Source organism: Peromyscus californicus, unplaced genomic scaffold, assembly GCF_007827085.1.
Source record: "Peromyscus californicus insignis strain IS unplaced genomic scaffold, ASM782708v3 Scaffold_12__1_contigs__length_115047231, whole genome shotgun sequence".
Taxonomy (NCBI): domain Eukaryota; kingdom Metazoa; phylum Chordata; class Mammalia; order Rodentia; family Cricetidae; genus Peromyscus; species Peromyscus californicus.
This window is the reverse complement of record NW_026294413.1, coordinates 89369434-89390368: the sequence shown is the minus strand read 5'-3', so window position 1 is coordinate 89390368 and position 20935 is coordinate 89369434. Positions and strand designations below refer to the sequence as shown.

The 20935-nt window shown below is 41.8% G+C and overlaps 1 protein-coding gene across 16 annotated transcripts in view; it reads left to right on the top strand.

Moving 5' to 3' along the window:
- The window catches only part of Erc2 (ELKS/RAB6-interacting/CAST family member 2), a 906926-nt gene that overhangs the window by 416561 nt on the left and 469430 nt on the right, over positions 1-20935 (top strand). For all 16 annotated transcript variants that reach the window (XR_008217165.1, XR_008217166.1, XM_052733784.1 and 13 more), the window contains one exon: positions 18882-19019. Coding sequence is in view for 14 of the 16 variants with exons in the window: in XM_052733784.1 (XP_052589744.1) it covers positions 18882-19019 (138 nt within the window). In the remaining 2 variants the exon portion in view is untranslated. The remainder of the gene's footprint in view (positions 1-18881; positions 19020-20935) is intronic.

The window sequence follows — 20935 nt, the reverse complement described above, 5'->3', positions numbered from 1 at the left end:
TGTGGCCCCATAGCTCCCAGAATTTGGTCCAGTACTGAGAGCATCTTATGGGCAAGTTCTGCTTGGATCTATAATCAAGAACCTATCTCTGTTAGTCATTTAACTCATACACATTCTATGGACACTTAACAGCGAGCTAAATGAATGAGGGAATCAAGGACAGAACAGGCAGATGCTTCAGTATTTGCTGGGATTTCAGTCATGCTTTTCTTAGAGACCAAAAGTTTTGCAAACCAAGAGGTGGACAGCTTTGTGATCTGTGCCTAAGAGTCTTCTAGCTTGAGGATCTCAACCTGTGGGTCATGACTCCTTTAGGGGTTGAAAGACCTTTTCATAGGGGTTGAATATATTTTATAGATATTTACATTACTGTTCCTAACAGTAGCAAAACTACAGTTATGAAGTAGCAATGAAAATAATTTTATGGTTGGGGGTCACCACAGCATGAGGAGCTGTATTAAAGGGTTGCAGCATTAGGAAGTTTGAGAACAGCTGCTGATGGTTTTTAGCAGCGCTCTTACACTGCGAGGAAAAGTCACAAAACATGACAAAATCCACTAACAAGAGTTTTATTAAGACAAGGAGAAAAGGATAGATGTGATCAGGCCTGCTGAAAGGACACATGTGTGAAGGGGGCGAGGGAACATGGGGCTGCCTTTTAAAGGCCAAGTTGCACCTGCGCACACAGGCCCACATGGCTATTCCGCACATGCACATAGATCACGTGATTGTGCCGAGATTATGCAACCATGCAGCCATGGGGTCATGGGGCATGCAGGACGTATGACCTGGAAATGAATAGGCGGAAATGACTAAGTGTCCCGCCGGGCATGCGCGACCATGGGGGCGTGGTTGGATTTCCCATCAGCCGCTGTAGCTGTTCCCCTGTGCTTCTTGTCTCTAGGGTTGTGTAGGGGTGGATTTGTGTTGCAGTGTTCCCTGCTGGTTCTTTATCTGCCTCTCTGCTCAGTTGTTCCCTTCCTTGCTGAGCACCCACTGCACAGAGTTCAGCACTCCATCTCCCCTGCCTAGTTGATTTTTCCATAGCACTTGGTACTCACTGGCACCCAACTGCATTGTGCTCAGTTTCCGACAGCTGTGGATTCCACTCCTGCTTTTCCGCCTGGCAGTAGGCAGCAGCTCTTGTCTGTAAAACAGATCACATCGCCAAATGAGAGGCTCCTCCCAAGGATTCAGTCAGCAAACAGTACTTAACATTTGGGGAAACCCTTTTAGAATGAAGTAAGTGTGTGACTCATAGCTCCTCTTTCTTTTCCCTGTCTTTCATGTTCAAGGAAGACTGAGGCCGAGTGGGCATTTCAGGGGAGGAGCTTAAGGCTGAGCATTTAGACCAAGATAAGTATGGAGAGCAGGTTTAACCTGTATGTCTAAATATCCTTAAATCATTCTTCCCCCTTCCCCCATCTTCTTTTCTTCCTTTTTCCTCGTTCTACCCATCTCCATTTTGCTAACTGTTCTTAATTTGTTTTCAAAGAAAAGTACCATGACTGCCATTTATGGGACTGAACAGGTGACACCCCCCAACCAACCACCCCCCCAAACCCTCACCCCGGTTGGAGGGCTGTAGTTGGGCGTTCTTGGTATTCCCCTGTATCTCAGGCCCATGGTATAGAAGCAACTTCTTTTTTTGGTGGGTACAGTTCCACATCTGCAACTGATTTGGCCTGCAGATGGGCTCGAACAGAAATAATTAGCCACTTGCCCCTTTTTGTGAGGGTGCAAGTGGCCTCTCTTGCTGGCAATTACTGAACCTAGGAAAAGAAGAAGCCTAGTGGGAGGCACGTTAAGCACTAGAGCAAGATTCTCTAGTTTTTCAAAGTTACAGCTAGCGTTTTCTTTTACTAAACGATTGGATTTGGAAGTATGTCAGCTGCCTTGGAAGAGATGAGCGCTCCTTTCAGGGAGCCAATACCTTAAACACGCGCCATTTCGTCCTTAAGTTTATTCTCAGGGCTTAGTTGAACGTGCTGTGTGTTTTGAGTGTTGCATTTGGTTTTATAGTTCACTCATGCTACACGTTAGGCAAATGTATACAAACCCTGATCCCTCTCCTCTGGCCTTCTTGCCTTGCAGTGGCAACTTCCCACATTTCGGGCTTTTGCAGAAAATGTTGTAGTGCCTTACCATGTGGCACCTTTGGGTCCATATGGATCCAGATCATTTTCCTTCAGTGTGGCCTCTGATTAGAACAACATCCACTGGTATTAGGGGACTTGAGCAGTCTGTTAACAAATCAAGTTGTTGATTGCCATCCTCAACCATCTATCCCTGGGATTCAGAAATTTGTATGTGGGGAGGCTGCCTTGGACAATAAAGGAACAAAACACATTCTGGCTCTTAATAGGAAACAAAAGTGCATAAACAAAAGCAGACTGCCTCTTTAAATATCCAATTGCACAGCAGGGCTGGTCTCCCAGGGAAGTTTAAGGAGCCCTGTATCTAATTGGGAAAAGAAGCTGGGTTTGTGTTTCCTTCAGTGTCAGGCTAGCAGATGAGATTGGAGTTTTGACACTTTGCAGAAGACAGACTCCTTTCCATTAGCCAAATGAATGTTAGGGCCTGCATCATTATTTGACTTTGTAAATTCTGCCTGTGCTGTAATCAGACCTCTTGAATGCAGATGGCGACTGCTGGAAGGACTGAGGGACATTACATTTGAAAGAAAGAAAATGAAAGGCCTTCTTAACCATTTCAGCTCATCTGCCCAGAGCCAGTTTAGAGCCCAGGCACCTTGAAGTGCAGAGATGTGACATTTCCACTGAAGCTCCACCTCTGGAATTGACTGGATGTGTTGCTTTTCACGGGAATCTGTTATGTCTTCAGTCTTTGGTTTTATTTTTAGTCACCAATGTGTTCCAAGCAAAGGCAGGTTATATGTGGAATAATTAGAAGTAACCGGTGACTTTCCATTGAAGCAGCTTTTAAGGAAGGTGTTGGAATGTGCACATAATTAATGCACACACTCCCAATGTCTGCATTGTTTTTAGGGAGGACATGCAGGTAGAGAGATCTATTTCCTCCCCGCATGCACAGACCTGGCCTGGATCCCTGTATGTGTGGTGTATGTGTATGCAGAGGGTAGGGTGTGCATCGACTAAATTTCATGGAATAATCCTCAGACCTTTAAAAAGCAAGTTCAATTACGAGAGCCTTGGGAGAATATTGTTTCTTCAATATTTTGAAGAAGATAATGATTGAGAGGGAAATAGGTTATCACTATTATTTTCTTCTTCATTTGATATACAAATATTTTGGTTCTAATACTTGGGAAAATCTATTAGATTAAATCACAGATAGCATTAGTTCATCAGGCAGATTGTGGAACCTCCTCCTGGACCATAAGTGACTTTGGTCCTGGGCCCAAGGAATCTTATAACCAGGTATCCAAGTAGTTCTCATATGCCAGCAAACTGGAATCCATAGCGTTATGGATATTTTATAGTTTAATAGCTGAATATAAACACACACCCACACCCACATACCTGTGTGTGTGTGTGTGTGTGTGTGTGTGTGTGTGTGTGTGTGTGTGTATACACACATAAATGTGTATATATTTAGGGATGTATGATTCATCACAACAGAAAGGGTGACTGGAAAAGGCGACCCTACTGGGGTCTCTGACTGTTTTCAGTTGTACATTGCATGTGTTTGCATGTCACTACCTCTTGGAGGCTGCTAAATTACTGACTTCTGATCTTTCTGTCTGCTCATTCCTTTGATCCCATGAAAAACATCCCGCACTGTGTTGTGGAAGGTAGTGCCTTTGTCGGTGAGGTGCCTGAGCCCCTGGAAATAAGCCCCTCAGTAATGATCCTGCCCAGCAACCCTAGTGAAACTCATCCGCTGCCCCCATGCAAAGAACAGACACCTGAAAAACAAAACAAAAAGACATGATGAAAGTAGAGGGGAGGCTGTGAGAAGAGGAAGGAGGTCAGTGAGAGAGGAAGGGGAACAGGCGAGGGTCCTGGGGGCAAGTATTATCACACCACATTATGTTCTCGTGTGACAGTTCCAAAGTGAAACCATTCTTATGCATGGTTAACATATTCTTACAAATATTCTTAGAATCCTGAGAAAGGATTTAACCTTAGCCTCATGAAAAAAAAATGATTTCTAGTAATTATTTCACATTCATTTTTCACACAGTTAGGATAAATGTTAAAGATGGTCAGAGTTACTGGTTAGCACATGTGAAAAGAGAGCACAAGGCAGGGTTTTAGTCAGAACTGCAGGCAAGGAAATACACATGGAAGAAAATGAGGGGCTGCAAGGTGCCCAGGAAGCATCTATCTTCCAGGCCTCCAAAGACATTCAGAACTGCATGCCTTAATGGTTAAGGCTGGGCCCGGAAGTACCACGTAGCTAAAGAATCAAATGTAGAGATTATAAGAAAATAATAGTAAGTTAAATAATGGGTTTTACTCAAATATCTAAGTAGAGACATGTTACTGCTCATTTATACTTTTTCCTAAGATGAAATTAAAAGTTAGTTTGCAAGTATTTCCTTCAATTCTTGCATGTCAGTTAATAGGGGCTTCATTTACAGATGGTGTGGTATGAAATGTACTTTAATCTCTATATCACAAAGGTTGAATTGCAATTTAAAAAGGAATTGTAATCTAGGACTGAGTTACTTACAGATTGTGTCAACAGTGAAATTCGTGCAGACTGAATTTTAATCACAATGTGCAGTGTTTTATTTGTTTTGTTTTGTTTTGTTTTCCCAGTCTATCACAAAATACATTCTACAGCCACCAGGACTATTGCTTTGGTGGTTTCTATTCCAACCTCTGTTACTGTGTTTTTAGAATGGAACATTTGCTGTAGGGGACAGAACAGTTAGCATGAAGAATACTAACCAATGACAAAATAAATTCTCTGCAAATAATGATACAGGTTCATTGACAAAACGTCCCTTTTTTCAGTTTCGTGGTTCCTGTCCTTCCTCTGGGGCTGTATTGGATTTGGGGAGAAAGAGTCAGGATTTTGTTTTTTTTAGGAAGTAGATTCAAAAATCCAAAATTTGATGTGTCCTAATCCTGCCTGCTTGGCTGGGTGTGTAAGGAGAATGTGGAAGTGCTTTCTTTTCTTAGGAAGACGATTTCTGCCATGGGAATAGTTATCCTGCTGAGTGTTTCTTAAAGTGCATAGTGTACCTGAAGTTGGAAAATAGTTTCCTAAGTATTAAAGAGTTGTCATTTTCAGCCAAATGCACAAAATACTTTTAATTTCACATTAGTCCCTTTGATTGTTTTTAAGCTTAAAAGAGATACATCTTATATTTTTATCCCTCACATAGACTTTAAATGTTTGGCTTCAAAAGCCTGTAGACAGTCAAAATTCAAAACAGTAACCATGAGTAAAATAATTCTCAGAGAAGACCCAAAATCTTCAGCTCCTAAAAAATAAAATCAAATTGTGAAAAGGCATGACTTGAAGTCATTTAAATGACACAGTTTTATAGCTGTCTTAATATGACCTTGAGAAAATATTTCCTAAAAGGAATTCTCCCTTGAATAATTCTTTTAGACAAGGCCTTAGAGAGCACGCTCTCTTGAAGTGAGCTGTTGTCTTTGATGCTGCTATTTGCCTGCAAATTCCCCAGGACAGAATATTTGGTTTTAACTTAAGATAATGAAAGTAATTTTCCTTTGAGAACTAGGTTTTCTACCAGATTGTAAAGCCTGTCTGCAGGTGAGATTTAATTTAATCCTTTGAGTACTTAAGACGCATTCCCGAGACAGTGGCCAAAAAAGTGACAAGATTATCATGTTGTTTATTGACAGTGTGGGGACAAGCAAAGACTTTTTTTTTATCCAGAGTTTAATGATTTTTTTCAGTGACTTTGACATCAGTTATTTTAGTTACTAAAATGCACATTACTTAAACAGTCAAAGATTAGCAGACACACTCTAGTTGTAAAGTTTGTTGCAGTTGAATTTTAGTGTAAGGATCCACTAGCAATAAAGCAAGCATGGAGGGCAGGCAGCATCATGTCAACTGAATTTCCTATTTCAAATAGAGTTGCAGTAGACACAAATGTGTGAGGGCTGAAAGGGAGCCCACCTGAGAAAGTCTGAAGGGAACAGAGAGTCAGAATCATCTGTGAACTGTATGAGATTGTAAAGGTTCTGTTTGATATTTTCCTGTGTGTCCCATTATTTCCTTTTCAATTCTTCTTTTTCTCAGAGTGTTTTGCATATTCTAATAAACAGAGCACTTGCTGATGTCAGATATTACTAGAATAAACAAAGAAGATTATAAAATGAAAGCTCCACATGGTTGGAATTTGATCCCAAATTATATGACACATATACTCTGTAGACTTCCAGATAAAATGAGTGTCATTAAAAATTTTCATCATTTCCTGTTAAATGTATATGCAAATGTACTTTTGCTGCATGCCATGAGTCCTTGCATAAACTTTACCTTTTATTTGGGGGTGGACAAATATGAAAAAAATAATACTTTTCACATTCAATTTAATGGATTATCAGAATTTTATGTGGGAAACCTAACAAAAGTAAATCTTCCCACTAGTCTATTCAGTACAAATGAATGTCTGTGAGATTGGGTGTCTCCCTCCAGAGGAGGCCCCAGGCCGCCCAGCTTCCCATGTCCTCTCTGCTGTGTTGCTAGCTGTGGCCAGAGCACCAAGAGCTTGTCTGCAGTGTGAGCTCTGAATGCTCTCACCTTTGAGCATCTCTGGAGGCTGCCTTGGACTCTGCCACTTTGTCATTGGATTTTTAAAGAATGTTCTGTTTCAGAACAGTTTGGGGATGTTTTAAATTTACTGCTTATTCATTTATGTCTAAAGGAAAAATTATACAAAATTCCATACTACTTGAGAACATACTGTCTTGGTTAAGGGTTTGGATCACATTTTAAAATTAGTTTTAAAGAAAAGGAAATCGTGAATGCTCTGGAATCCAGAGAAGTGCCAAGCGTGGGAAGCAGTTGCCCCTTTTATTTTCAGATACCTAATCATGGGGTCAGGCTGCGGATGACAACAGCATGGGGGACCTTTAGCTATTTGTGCCTGGGGGAGAGGCTCCTTTGTGGCACCTCTGCATCAGCTCCGGCTGGCTCTGGCAGAGCGGCAATTGTGCAGTATCTCAAGTATTCCACAGGGTGTCACGATGTGGTTGTTCTCAAGCAAACTGTCTGGGAGTAAGTAATTTGAGCCAAACTTTACCCAGTATTTAAAAGGTCATTTTTTGGGCTTCAGTCAAGGAATATTTACTATAGGCCTACTGTGTGCCGACCCCATGATTGAAAATACACAAATATTAGTGGTATGATGCAAATCTTTATTCTGTTTGGCATCTTGGCCAGCTCAGCACTTCTCGTCATAGTGAGCATCTTTGAATGTATTTTCCATGGTGTTTCCTTCCATTAGGGAGTGAAAGTCAGAGAGAAGGCCACCAGCAAACCCTTCCTTTGCTCCCCAGCTAGACCTTGGCTGTCCTCCTCCTACTGTCTAGTGGCCATGTGTCCGCAATTGTGTTGGTGCAAGACGTGAGCTGAGAGCCTCAGTTCTGCAAGGGGTCCGAACAGTTAAGGTGTAGCTGAAGAGGAGTCAGATATCTTCACTCAGAGTGAGCATGGACCTTCACACCACCAGCTTCTTAGATTTATTTCAATGGTGGGATTTTTGAGAGTAAACGAAATAATCTATTTTAACAAAAGGCTTTTAGTGGCTTTCAGTTCTGGGACAAGATTGCATAAATTCACTAAGTCTAGTTAGCTGAACTATATAAGTAATCATAAAAGACTCCAAGGGCCGGAATGAAGGAGCCCTATGGGGACTTGCTGAACACATCCTGGGGAGTCCTTTGGGTGTTCTTCCTGTCCCTGTGACTGTCCCAGGACTCTGCAACAGGAATGATGCCAACAGGAAAGGATGGAGGGAAGAAAGGGAGCCAAGGAGAAAAGGAGGAAGGGAATGGAGGCTCCGGACTTTTAGCAACAATCCAGTCAACCCCCAAAATGTCAGCAGCAAAGCCCAGCAGGCAAGCCTGTCAACCTTCCCCTCTTGCCTGTCTAAGTGGTAAGCTCAGGATGCCTGGGGCAGCTTTGTCAGATGAGCCCTGACAGGGCACCCATCGCTAGTGAGCCTCTCTTCCAGCAGTGGGAGTCAGTGCCTCAGAGAAGTTGGAGGGAGCATGTCTGCTTTATCAGCACCAAACACAGGGCACAATACAACAGAAGATGGGAAGACAATAAAAAAAAAATCAAAGCACACCAAAATGTCTTACCACGTGCCTAGAAATGTCCTGGATACAATAGAGAATCACCTGTAACATGAATCTTAGAAGGTCTTATTAACAAAAACAAACCTGGAGCCAGGTATTGGGGTGAACGCTGGACGATCAGAGAAGCAGAACAAGACACAGCTTCCTCACCTTGCCAATTCCTCAGCTGATCCTGTTTCCTCAGACTGGAAGCCTTTGAGTCCTCATCCAGAATGAATCTCAGCTGAACTGCTGCTCAAAAGCCTGAAAGCTTAACCAGCTCTAGTTCCTGGTCCTCACGCCTTATATACCTTAAATACCTTTCTGCTTTCTGTCACCACTTCCTGGGATTAAAGTCACCATGCCTGGCTGTTTCCAGTGTGGCTTTGAACTCACAGAGATCCAAATGGATCTCTGCCTCTGGAATGCTAGGATTAAAGGCGTGTGCTACCACTGCTTAACCTCTATGTTTAATATTATGGCTGTTCTGTTCTCTGACCCCCAGATAAGTTTATTGGGGTGCACAATATATCAACCACAATCACCCAGTGTAGTAAGAAACCACTACAGAGGGAAAAAAAAAATCACAATTTGAATAAGGAGAAACAAATGATAGCCAAGCATATCAGATATTGGGATTATTGGGTGAAAAAAGTTAAAACAATTTTTATAAAATTGCTTGAATAGGTAATTATAGATTTCCTGAGAAAGAGAGAGAGAGAGAGAGAGAGAGAGAGAGAGAGAGAGAGAGAGAGAGCGCCTGCCTCCCTGGAACATTGAGTAGGAGAGTAGATAGGACTAAAGATAGCATCAGTGAGCTTGGGGAACTCTGTCATGGCTCCTTAATGTGAAGGACAGAGGAACTGGAATGGAGATCAGATGAGTAGAGCTCATGGACTTGCGGGTGATAGTATGGTCTAATATTCCTATAGAATTCGAGGAGAGGAGAAAGAATACAGAGTGCTTGAAGTAGCTTGAAGACTGAGTAAAAGTTGAAACATTTCCTAGCTTGGCAAAAGATGTAAACTCACTCATGCGAAGATGATTGAGCCCCATATCACCAAACCCAAGGAAATGCACACCAAGGCTTTGTAATTAAGCCTCTGAAAATGAAAGTGAAATCTCCAAGCAGCCACAGCCATATGACTTTGTATCAGGAGACCACCAGCAGGTTCTTCATCGGCAACCATAGGCTAGAGAAATTAGCCTTGTACTTTTTAAGTGAGGAGCCTAAAACTATCAACTACAGATTCTCTATCTTGTGAACTGTTCATCAGGAAGAAAGCATCCTGAGGTAAGGGACAACAATGAGTTACTTGTTAATAGTACTAATTAATAGTATCAACTCTTAAAGACTTGGTGAAGGAAGTTCTCACAGAGAACGAAATGCTGACAGAAAAAGGATTAGAATTTCCCAAAGGGAAGATAGGAGAATATAGAATGCTTTGTTGGGATGAATAAAAATAAATCAACTTCTACAGAGAGAAGATTTGTTGCTTTCAGAGTTGGGCATTTCAGCCTATGACAGATGAGCCACATTGCCTTGGCTTCTGGTCTATTCTGGTCTATTTCCGGGTAGAGGCCTGTGGTTGAGGAAAACTGTGCCCCTCCAGGTAGGGAAGAGAGAGAAAGGAGCCCCAGGCCACACAATTCCCTTAAAGGGTGTGCTTGCTAGGTTTATGTCAACTTGACACAAGCTAGACTTACCTGTAAGGAAGGAGGGAACCTCAATTGAGAAAATGCCTCCCTAAGATTCAGCTGTAAGGTATTTTCTTAATTAGTGATTGATGGGGGAGTGTTCAGTCCATGGTGTGTGGTGCCATCCCTGGGCTGGTGTCCCGGGTTCTATAAGAAAGCAGGCTGAGCAGGCCACGAGGAACAAGTGGCATCCCTCCATGGCCTCTGTATCAGCTTCGGCACCCCTCCATGGCCTCTGTATCAGCTCCTGCCTCCCGGATTCCTGCCCTGTTTGCGTCTGTCAGCCAAATAATCCCTTTCCTCCCAACTTACTTTTGGTCATGGTATTTTATTACTGCAGTATCACAACCCTAACTAGGGCAAAGGACATGTTCCAATGACTTAAAACCTCCTTCAAGGCTCTCCCTCTAACAGTGCCACCCTCCCCCAGTCCTGCTATGCTCTTGGGACAATTGTTTTGTTTTGTTTTGTTTTTCGAGACAGTTTCTCTGTGTAGCCTTGGCTGTCCTGGAACTTACTCTGTAGACCAGGCTGGCCTTGAACTCACAGAGATCCACCTGCCTCTGCCTCCTGAGTCCTGGGATTAAAGAGTTGTGGTACCACCGCCTGGTGGGAGAAACTGTTAACACATGCTCCCCTTGGGAGCCAATGAAGATCTAAGTTATAGCCACTGTACACATACTACAAACCATCATTCTCCTAATGAGTCCCTAAGTCACGATTAAGGTAAAGGGTATGACAGCATCCCTTGTATTTCTCGGGATGTCATCGCACAAAAGGTCTTTGGCCTGATGCACTCTCACTTCTATTTTTACTGTCTCTATTGATGCTTTTGGGGTTTTGTGAAGAATCCAAACGAAACAAACAAGAAGAAGAAATTTCCCAGGCCGGTGGCCCGGAGCCTTTCCCTGTGGTCTCTTCTAGCAGCTTCAGTCTCAGGTGTATATTTCCGTTCATAATCTTCCTGGAGCACGTTTTTATGTGTGCTGTGAGATAGGGCCCCAATTTCATTCTTCTCTGAGTACCCAGTTTCCTCAGTACCACTATTGGAAAGAGTTTTTTCTTCATTGTGTAACTTGGAGATTTTGCACAAATCAATTGACTATAAATGTATGGATTTATTTATGAGAGTGGGTTCACTGGTCTGCACTGTCTTCTTTTGTCCTGTTGTGATTACAATAGCTTTGCAATATATTTTGAGATCAGGTAGCCTTAAACCTTCAACTTTGTTTTTGGTTCATGATCTTTTTGTCTACTCAGAGTATTTAATGGTTTTGTGTGTATCTCAGAATTTTTTTCTAATTCTATGAAAAATGTTATTGGAATTTTATTAGAGTCAGAATTTAATCTAGAGCCTATTTGGGTAGTATAGGCACTTTTTCTCATAGTTATTTTGTGAGACAGTTTGGCTATGTGTTCCAGGCTGTTCTAGACCCACTTTGTGACCGAGGCTGACCTTTACTCATTCTCTGGTTACTGCTTCCTGAGTACTGGGATTACGGGCATGAACCACCCAACTAGATGTGTTAACAGTTTTAATATTCCCAGTCAATGAGCATGGGTTAGCTTTTCATTTGTGTGTATGTTGTCTTTGACTTTTTCATTGGTCTTTTATAGTTTAAATGGGCAAGTCTTTTACTTTGGTGACTAAATTTGTTCTGAAGCATTTCATTTACTTTTTGTTGATACTGTAAATGGAATTGTTCTTCTCATGGTTTCCTCTTCAGATAGCTTGTTAGAGTGTGGAAAACAACTGTGCTGTCTCCACATCCTTTCTCTAGACTGCAGCAATACTAAATTTGTTTACCAGTTTTAACAGGGCTAGTATTGAAAGTTTTCTATGTATAGGACCTTGATGTTCGCAAACAATTATTTTCAGTCCTTCATTTCTGATTTGGACATATTTTCCCCCTGGTTGCTTTGATAGATCTTAGAGCACCATACCAAATAGAAGGGGTATCCTCAGGGATGGGAGGGGGCATAGCTCAGCAGTAGACAACTTGTATAGCATGGACAGAAACCTAGATTTTATCGCAATATGGTTTCCTCTCCAAAGTAGGTATCTTCATCTTCATCCTTTTATATAAAGTTATCTGTAGAAAAAATAAATGGAAGAAACCACTCTTCTGTATTAATTTTTACAGTAGTGAATATTGACTGAGAGATAGAGACTTAGATCAATAGAGAACTCAGGATGCTTACACATAATATTTTGTGTAAGGAAGGACCAGCTGGACACATATAGGCCACACAATTGTACATTGATTTAAACCTTGCACCTTTTTCAAAAAATAGCTCAGTGGGTCCTGAACTTAAGTATAAAACACGAAACTATAAGTTTTAGAAGAAACTGAGAAAAATCTCAGAATTGACCTCAAAAGGAAGATCAAAAAGAGAAAGATTAATACATTGGACTTTTCTTCTGTGAAGGTTCCTGTTAAGGAGACTAAGAGATAAGCCGAAGATGAGGAACAAGTACTGTAAACCATACAGTCTAACAAAGGACAGAGACTCAGAATATATAACGAGTCATTGAAAGTCAAGAGTGAAGCAAAACCGCCACAAACAATCCGTTTAGAAAATGGGGAAAAGGCATGAAGTGACACTTCACTGTGGAGGTGCATGTGTGGAAACACAGTAGTCACTAGTCACTGGGGAAAGCAGAGTACCAGCACACCTATCAGAGTCACTAAAGTCACAACTAGTGACAAGAGCATTGGTGACAGTGTTGGGAAACCAGACCATTCTTTTTTTGATAAAGATGTTAAAATGTGCAATGTTGAAACTCTAGAGAATAATACTTCAGTAGAGTTTTACACAATAAAAACAAACTTCCTTGTGACCCAGAAATTGCATCCTGGTTACGTTTATACCAGGATAGTAAAAACTTCTGTTCAAAGCACAAACTTGTATGTTAATGTTCATAGTAAAATACTTGAAATAGCCCAAACTGGAAACAACCTGCATGTCCGTAAATAGGTACATGCTTAAAGAAACTGGCATAGTGATACAATGGAATACTACTCAGAAATAAAAAATAATGAACTACTAAATTGCTTGACAATTTGGATGAATCTCTAGACAGTTATGCTCAGTGCAAAAAGCCAGTCTAAAAGTTATATACTCTGAGTATGTTTGTGTAACTTTTCAGAGTCACAAAATTCTAGGAGAAAAGTAACGGATACTAAGCATTTATAAAGTCGGCATGGATGGTACCATAGGGTTGTATGGATCACATGCGTTAGCTTAACCTTACAGTGCTCTAGAGATGTGAGATGGTAGGAGAAAGGGAGGAGAGAATCGAGATTAACATCCATCTTTTTCTAGAGTAGTATGTTTGCCGGATGTGGAACACTAAAGCTTCCCCTAGGTGTCGTAGATATGGGTTGGTGGTTTGGCCACCAGACTCTGTCTGGCTTTCCTACTGACTTTATGAAGGACATCTCACTCCAGAAGGTGAGAACATAGTATTTGCATTCTCAGCTTCTCTTGCTGTTAAGCCATTGGCTTAATCTTGTCTCTGCCTTTTAATTTAACCAAATGCACCTGTCAGAGTTGTTGGAATGCTGGGAATTTGATAACATCTCTGCACTGTGGTGATTGTAAGGTCACATGGTCACGGGTCAGCATGGAATGGAATGCAGTAGTTTGCACTGAAGTCCAGATGTCTGCTGTCCGCTGCTCAGCCGTAGCATCTGTCCTGGGCCACTTGGGTCAGAACTTTAGGCATAGAATTCTGGCCTTTTCATGTAACTTTCACCTTTTTGGTGATTTTTTTTAATTCCTCTATATTTTTGCTCAAATTTGACTGGTTGTCTCTGTATAATAATAACTTTAACTAATACCCAAGGTATGGATAACAAAAATTACAGAAATATGTCTTAAGAAAAAAAGAAGAGGCTTTTTAGTAATTGAGTTTCAGAATCTCCTAAAGTGAACTGAAAGGCACCTTTGGGTAAGATTTACAAATGTGAACATGTTATAGCATGAACCTTTAAAGAGACCTTATCTGTCACTTTTTATATATTCTTTCTGTAATCCCAGAGCCAAAGGAACCCAGCCATTTCATCTCTTTATGTAGCACAGTCTCTTTAATAGCCCCACCTTCCCCCCTCATTATACTTAGCAAATTAATGGCCAGAGATGTTAAAGTGACAACATTGGTCTTAACTGGCCTTACAACCTCGTGAAGAGACAGTTTTACCCCTCAGCTACATCTCCAGCCCCTGACGGCAATTCTGATAGTGTGTACACAGTTCAGCGGAGGAAACCCAGAATGGTAGCCAGTGCAGGCATGATGGAAGAGCAAGTAAATCCTCTTTTGTTTCTCCTGGCAGTACTGGGCCTCGAGCCTGGGATCTCACTCCTGCTAAACAAATGCTGCGTCACTGAGCTACAGTCCTAGCTCTGGCTCTTAGACCATCTCTTGAAGGGTCTTGAGAAAAGTGGGAACCATCGAAAGACATGAAGTGAAGTCATAGCCCTATAGATTGGAATCTTGCCTGGCTGGCTAAGAGTGAAGGACTCTGAAAGGCAGTCTTGGAGTGTAGAATTTCGAAAGTTAGCTAAAATCTATTAGGGTTAGGGTTGCCGTGTGGTCCCCGGGGTCTGAAAGCTGCCCTTGCCTTGCTTGCTCTCCAGGGATCAGCTCTGAGAGTGCAGTTCTTGCTTCAGTCACACAGTACAGTTACTGTTGTGGGTGCTGTGACCAGAAACAACTTTCTTCAATGGCAAGTGTGGTATTTCTCAGGCCTGGGGTGCACAGACCTGTCTCTTACTCCAAGAGTCGCAGGGACTAATGAGTTCTCTGTGTTCCAAGGAGGGTTGTATCTTTGGAAAAATGTGAAAATTCTTAAAAGCGGCCCCGGGATTCCCGATCCTAACCCTAGTTTCCAGCTTGCTCACTGCCCAGTTCCTGCTATGTAAACTTTGTGCAGCTTCACACTTTAAGAAAAAGATCCCAGACATTTTTGGTGCCATAACAGTTTGAGAACAAGAGAAAGGTGTATAATAATTTTCCAGTAGATAAAAAAATGTTTACATTTGCCAGCCTCCTAAACTTTAATTTTCAGAAAGAACTTATTTTTCTTTGGAGCTAAAAGGAACATTCCTTCACGTAACAAGCCCTTTTAAGAAGTAAAACTTACTTCAAAACTCATTTTAAAACCCTTTTGATGTTTTGTAGTTGGTTTGAAATTATCTTATTTTGTATATTGTCTTCAAGGAAAATAAATGGGAGGATACAGAAAATGTGGGAAAAAATAAACTTTACTGTCAAATGTAATTCTTAGTGATATATATATATATATATATATATATACATATATATGTATATATGTGTGTATATATATATATGTATTACTCTATGCAAGAACTTCATTTTACAAAGTTAGTGTTGAATTGTTTTATATTATGCCTTTTCCCTCTTCAGATTCTAATATTCCCATTTAGTTTGCAATTGAGTGAAATCAGGATTTGAAATGCTTTCTAGCAATTTCATTGCATGTAACTGGATGTGACTTGTCTATTTGGTGTTACTCTAAAAAATGCCAGTGATGACTCCTTCTGCATAACAGGAAAAATCATTTTAGCTCACAGTTCTGGATGCTTGATGGTGTTGTACGAGCATCAGCTTCTGGGGGCAGCACATTCTAGCAGGTGGCATGTGATGGGAGCACATATGAACCTGTCAAGTCACACCGTGCCAGCTGACTGGCGGAGGGCACAGGCTTGCTCTCTGGTAGCAAACCACTCTTGGGAGAACCAATTGAGTCCAGTTAGACCAATTCCATCCAATGAGGATGGAACTGACCCAGTCAAGTAAAGCCTCCATGACATCATCACCTTCTTCTATGTCCTCCTGTCAAAGCATCGAACACCTCTCAGCTTCAGCATCCTGAGGCCCCAGCATCCAGAAGGACCTTTGGGAGACAGATTATACCCAAACTGTAGCTCATAGACAACTTATTTTTGCTAGTAATTTGTAGTGTCTGTTTATTATTTACTTGTGTATTTGGTATTTTAAATTATTTTATTATATGTATTTATTTGTGAGTTTTGTATGTGTGTGGACATGCCTGTGCCACATCTTATGTAGAGAGGTACAGGAGATGTTTCTCTTTTCCACCAGGTGTGTCCTGAGAATTGAACTCAGGTTGTCAGATTTGATAGCATGTGCCTTTACCCACTCAGCAATCTCACCATCTTTAGTACACACACACACACACACACACACACACACACACACACACACACACACACACATCTCACTGGCCAGGTTTTAAGGATTTCCTTTTATCTTTATGTGTGTGTCTGTCTCTGTGAGTATATGCCATATTTGTTCACATGCCCACAGAGGCCAGAAGAGTGTAGCTGATCTCCTGGAGCTGGAATTATAGGTGGTTTTGACCTGGGTGCTGGGAGCTGAACTGGGATCCTCCGTAAGAGCAGCAAGTACTTTTAACTGCTATACCATCCCCACCAGCACCACCAACGATCATATTTTAAAAGCAGTAAGCCCTACTTGGTTTGAAATTTTAAGCAGGAGATTATTGAAGCTTCCACCAATGAGAACTAGAAGCTCTGCTCTACCACCCACCTCTAAGGCTGCTTCCCTTTCGTGGTTTTTACTTCCAGGTGCATGTGTCTATTTATAGAGTGTTTTACAGAAGTTATTAAGAGACTCTATTCTTTACACTGTTCTGTATTGTGTAGCCCCTTAAGTCTCCTTTTTACAAAAATTGTGTGTGTCTGTGTGTGTTGTATCTGTATGTGCAAGCATGCAATGTCATGCATGTGGAACTCAGATGACAGCCTCAGGTATCTTTCCTTGCCTTTCACCTTGTCTGAGAATGAGTCTCTGTTGTTGGCCACTGTGGATGCAGGGCATCTGACCCACAAGCTTCTGGGAGTTCTCTTGTCTCAGCTGCTGTCTTGCTGTAGGTGCATTAGGATTACAGATGTGTACTACCACATCTGGTTTTATATGGCTTATGAGACTCTGACTTCAGATCTTCACACTTAAGACAGGAGTCACTTTTAGCTGGTCAACATCTCCCTAGTCCAAGACTCACTCTTGAGGTGTTTATACAACATTTCTTAAACTGGGATGTTCTTGGGTATAAATGTTCATTCACCCTATTCTAAATCTGTCAGTCAACCTTGTCCAAAGTTTCATTAGCTCTATTAGCTCAGATGCATTGGAACATTGGAAAAGTCCATTAGCCCAGGCTGGGTCCTGTCGACTCAGATGTAGGTGCATCATTGCCTCTTCCTCACCCCCACTGGGTTTTCAAGACAGGGTTTCTCTCTGTAGCCCTGGCTGTCCTGGATCTCACTCTGTAGACCAGACTGGACTTGACCTCAGAGATCTGCCTACCTCTGCCTCCCAAGTGCTGGGATTAAAGGCGTGGGCCACCACCACCCAGCTTTATTATTATTATTATTATTATTATTATTATTATTATTAATTTTTTAAAATGTGCATTGGTGTCTTACCTGCCTTATCTGTCTGTCTCTCTGTGTGTGAGGGTGCCAGATCCCCTGCAACTGGAGTTATAGCCAGTTGTGAGCTGCCATGTGGGTGTTGGGAATTGAACCCAGGGCCCTTTGGGAGAGCAGCCAATGCTCTTAACTGCTGAGCCATCTCTCTAGCCCCATTGCCTTTCTCTTTAGAGTTCCATTTTGTTTTGTATTGGAACAGTGTTCACTCTGTAGCACAGGCTGGTCTGGAACTCACTATATGCCCTGGGGTATCCTTAACTTCTGACAGCCTTTGGCACCTGCCTCCTAACTCCCATTATCAGCAGGAGTCACCATACCTGGCTTCTTTAGAGCTGTTTGGATGATCTATAGTGGTACCTTCTTTGTTACCACCATTGTCTTCTCCCAATGAGAAGCTTCTAGTTCTCATTGGTGGAAGACATTTCCATGACAACTGCCAACATCAGTTTCATAGCTATTCCAGATTCATGTGAGAAGAATCAAGTAATCACAGAAGTTCCTTGAGTAGCACAATGTGGAGCATGTAGTTGGAATGAGTCCCTGAGAAAGCTGGGTGCAGAATGCAAATATTTTGAATGGGCTTATCTTAGAGTTGTACTGCTTTTTTTCCTTGTCATTTTAAAACCCTTAATACGAATAAATTGTCTGCATAGTGGGCTTAAAAAAAACCCCTTAGATAAGAAATACATGGTTGGAAAGCAGAGAATAAAACATGAATGATAATGGACGTAATACCTAGGGAAGGTCCTTGCTGCCGCTGCCAGGCAGACCTTATAATCGGCTGTTTTCTGTGTTTATTTCGGGAGGCAGATACTGGATAAAAGTGGCTGGTTGGTTGCCAGCATATGACTTAGTTGCCAAATGGAGTGTTTAGCACTTGTTGCATATGACTTCTATCACAAGTCCTTCCCATTAACGGTCTGCTGGTGATAACCTACTTGGCTTTTCATGTGGTCACTTCGAAACAGCCACTTGACAACATTTGCTATATCACGAAGTTTCTTGCTGAATAAAGGCGTAAGTGAACGACTGTGTGGGCTCTGTTGTATAACAATAGGCTTCCTAGTAAAGAATGGGCACCCTGCTCAGTGAATGAATTAATCCTGTGGGAACATTTTTTTCTGGTTCACCGCGGCAAGGTGTATGGACTTGAACCTTAAGAGTATGGTAAAATGGGTAGAAACATAGAGAAATAATACTATTTAAATGTTGATGGGGCCTGCATTTCCATAGAGAGCAAAATTCTGCTTATAAATACAAAAATTGCCTTAAATGGATTAAGGTCTCAAGATTTTCTTAATTCTAAGTCAAATGTAATCTCATGATATTGACGATGTTCATAATATCAGATCTTAAACAAAACAAGAGATGGTCTCAAGAATCTTGGCTTTGATTACTTATAAAATGTGTATTCTTTATTTCTAGATTGAAAACTTGCAAGAACAACTTAGGGATAAGGACAAACAACTGACCAACCTGAAAGACAGAGTGAAGTCTTTGCAGACAGATTCCAGCAACACAGACACTGCTCTGGCCACCCTGGAGGAAGCCTTGTCGGAAAAGGTGAGTTTAGCCTTCAGAACAGGGATTCAGAATTTAGAGAAACAGTATTGAGAGGAGTTGACCCAAGTGCCTGCAAATATATCTTCTTTTCCCCATCCCTACACTGGCTTCAGTCCCAACTGGTCCTCAGACTTTCATGCTAGCCAGGAGACTGGGCACACTGCAGCCACGGGCAGCCTCTTGAAACTCAGAAACAGCATCACCCTTGGCTGTCTGAAAAAGCATCCACTAGCTTGTCATTAAAGTTTTGGTGATAAAACTCTTAGCCTGCCCCATGGGGTTGCCTATCCTCCTGCTAAGATCCTTCTGGACAGAACCTCTGCCTCATGCTCGTCTCTTCCTTACGTCTCTGCGCTCCGGCTTTGTTGGTCTTCCAAATTTCAAGTGTGTACTGCTCTCTTCTGCCTCCACCACCTTGCATTTGCTCTTACTTGCTTAGGATGCGATTTCCTATGAGCAGATTTAATTCTCCCGCATCTTCCCGGAGGTTGTGTTATACAATAGTCAAGAATGTGAACTCGGCAGATAGGTGTGTGAGTTCAAATCCTAGGTCCAGTATTGGGGTGAATTAGTTAGTCTCTGAGTTCCTCAGTTTCTTTACCTGTGAAATTGGGGCAATAAAAGTCCCCACCTTAGTGGATTATGTTATGTTGAGGAGATAATGTGTTTAGAGCAGTTGAGAAAGATTATAGTTGTCATTATTATTTTATGAATCATTTCCATAGAGACACCATGTTGGTGCCCCCATTCTGCACAACATATCCCACAAATTCTTATTGAAATTTTAACTCTTCATGCATTTGTTTTAATGTGATTAGCTCCCTCCTTATACTGGACCCCAAAGCAAAATAACATGCCCTGTGTGTTTTAGTTTGCCATCTCCAGGGCTTAGCAGAACACCTTATGGGGCTCCCCAGTAGATACTGGATAATGGTTGAATATTCCACCATAATGTGAATGATTGAAAGCCCCAGCTCTCACAGAGTTCTCATTCTGATGAAGGAGAAGGAGAAACAGAAAGTGATGAATAATGGCATATGTAAGTTTTCAGAGGGTGTTATTTTCTACAGGTGAAAAGAAATCAGAGAGGAGTATAGGACTCCTGGGGTCTTATGGCCAAGTTAGAGACAGAATGAAGAACAAGGAGTTTGGGAAGAAGTCAGGTATTAACCTTGCTCAGGGTCTTGTAAGAAAGTTTCTTAATACTTGGATTTTTACTCTTTTTGGAGTAGGAAGTCATTCTGAAGCATTATTTCTGACTATCACTTAAAGGATCGCTATGAACAAAAGAACTAATGAATCAAAGAATGAAATCCATGAGACAAATAGACCATTCTGATGTTTGCTAACTATGAAAATGATCTCTAGGAAATTTCTTCTGCTTGAGTTAATCCATCCATTCACTGCTGCTCTTGCAGATATGATGTCTATGGGTGAATTTCCACATCATATCCTTACTCTAGACTCTTTCCTGTACAAGCGCTAGTGCCTGCACAGGCGCAGATGAAGTTCACAGGTGCAGATGAAGTTCTTCAGTGATTCTGAGATGGCTGGGGAGATAGCTGTGTGGGTAATGTGCATGCTGCTCAAGCATGAGGACTCACAAGTTTGCAGCCTCATAGCATACATAAAGCTGGACTCAGAAGCACATGTCTACAATCCCCGTGTTCCAGAGGCAAGATGGACAGCAGAGACAGGAGCTCCAGGTGCTCTCAGGCCACCAACAGTACAGCCTGCCTCAAACAAGATGGAAGAAAGGACTGACACCTAGGGTTGTCATTGTCCTCTGGTCTCCACACACGTGCTGTGCAAAGCTCCCCCTACACACACGGCAGGGATGGGATGGGAGGGACAGGAGAGGAGAGGCAAGGTGAGGCGAGGATGGGTGAAATCCCTACTCTCACAGAGAATTCTGA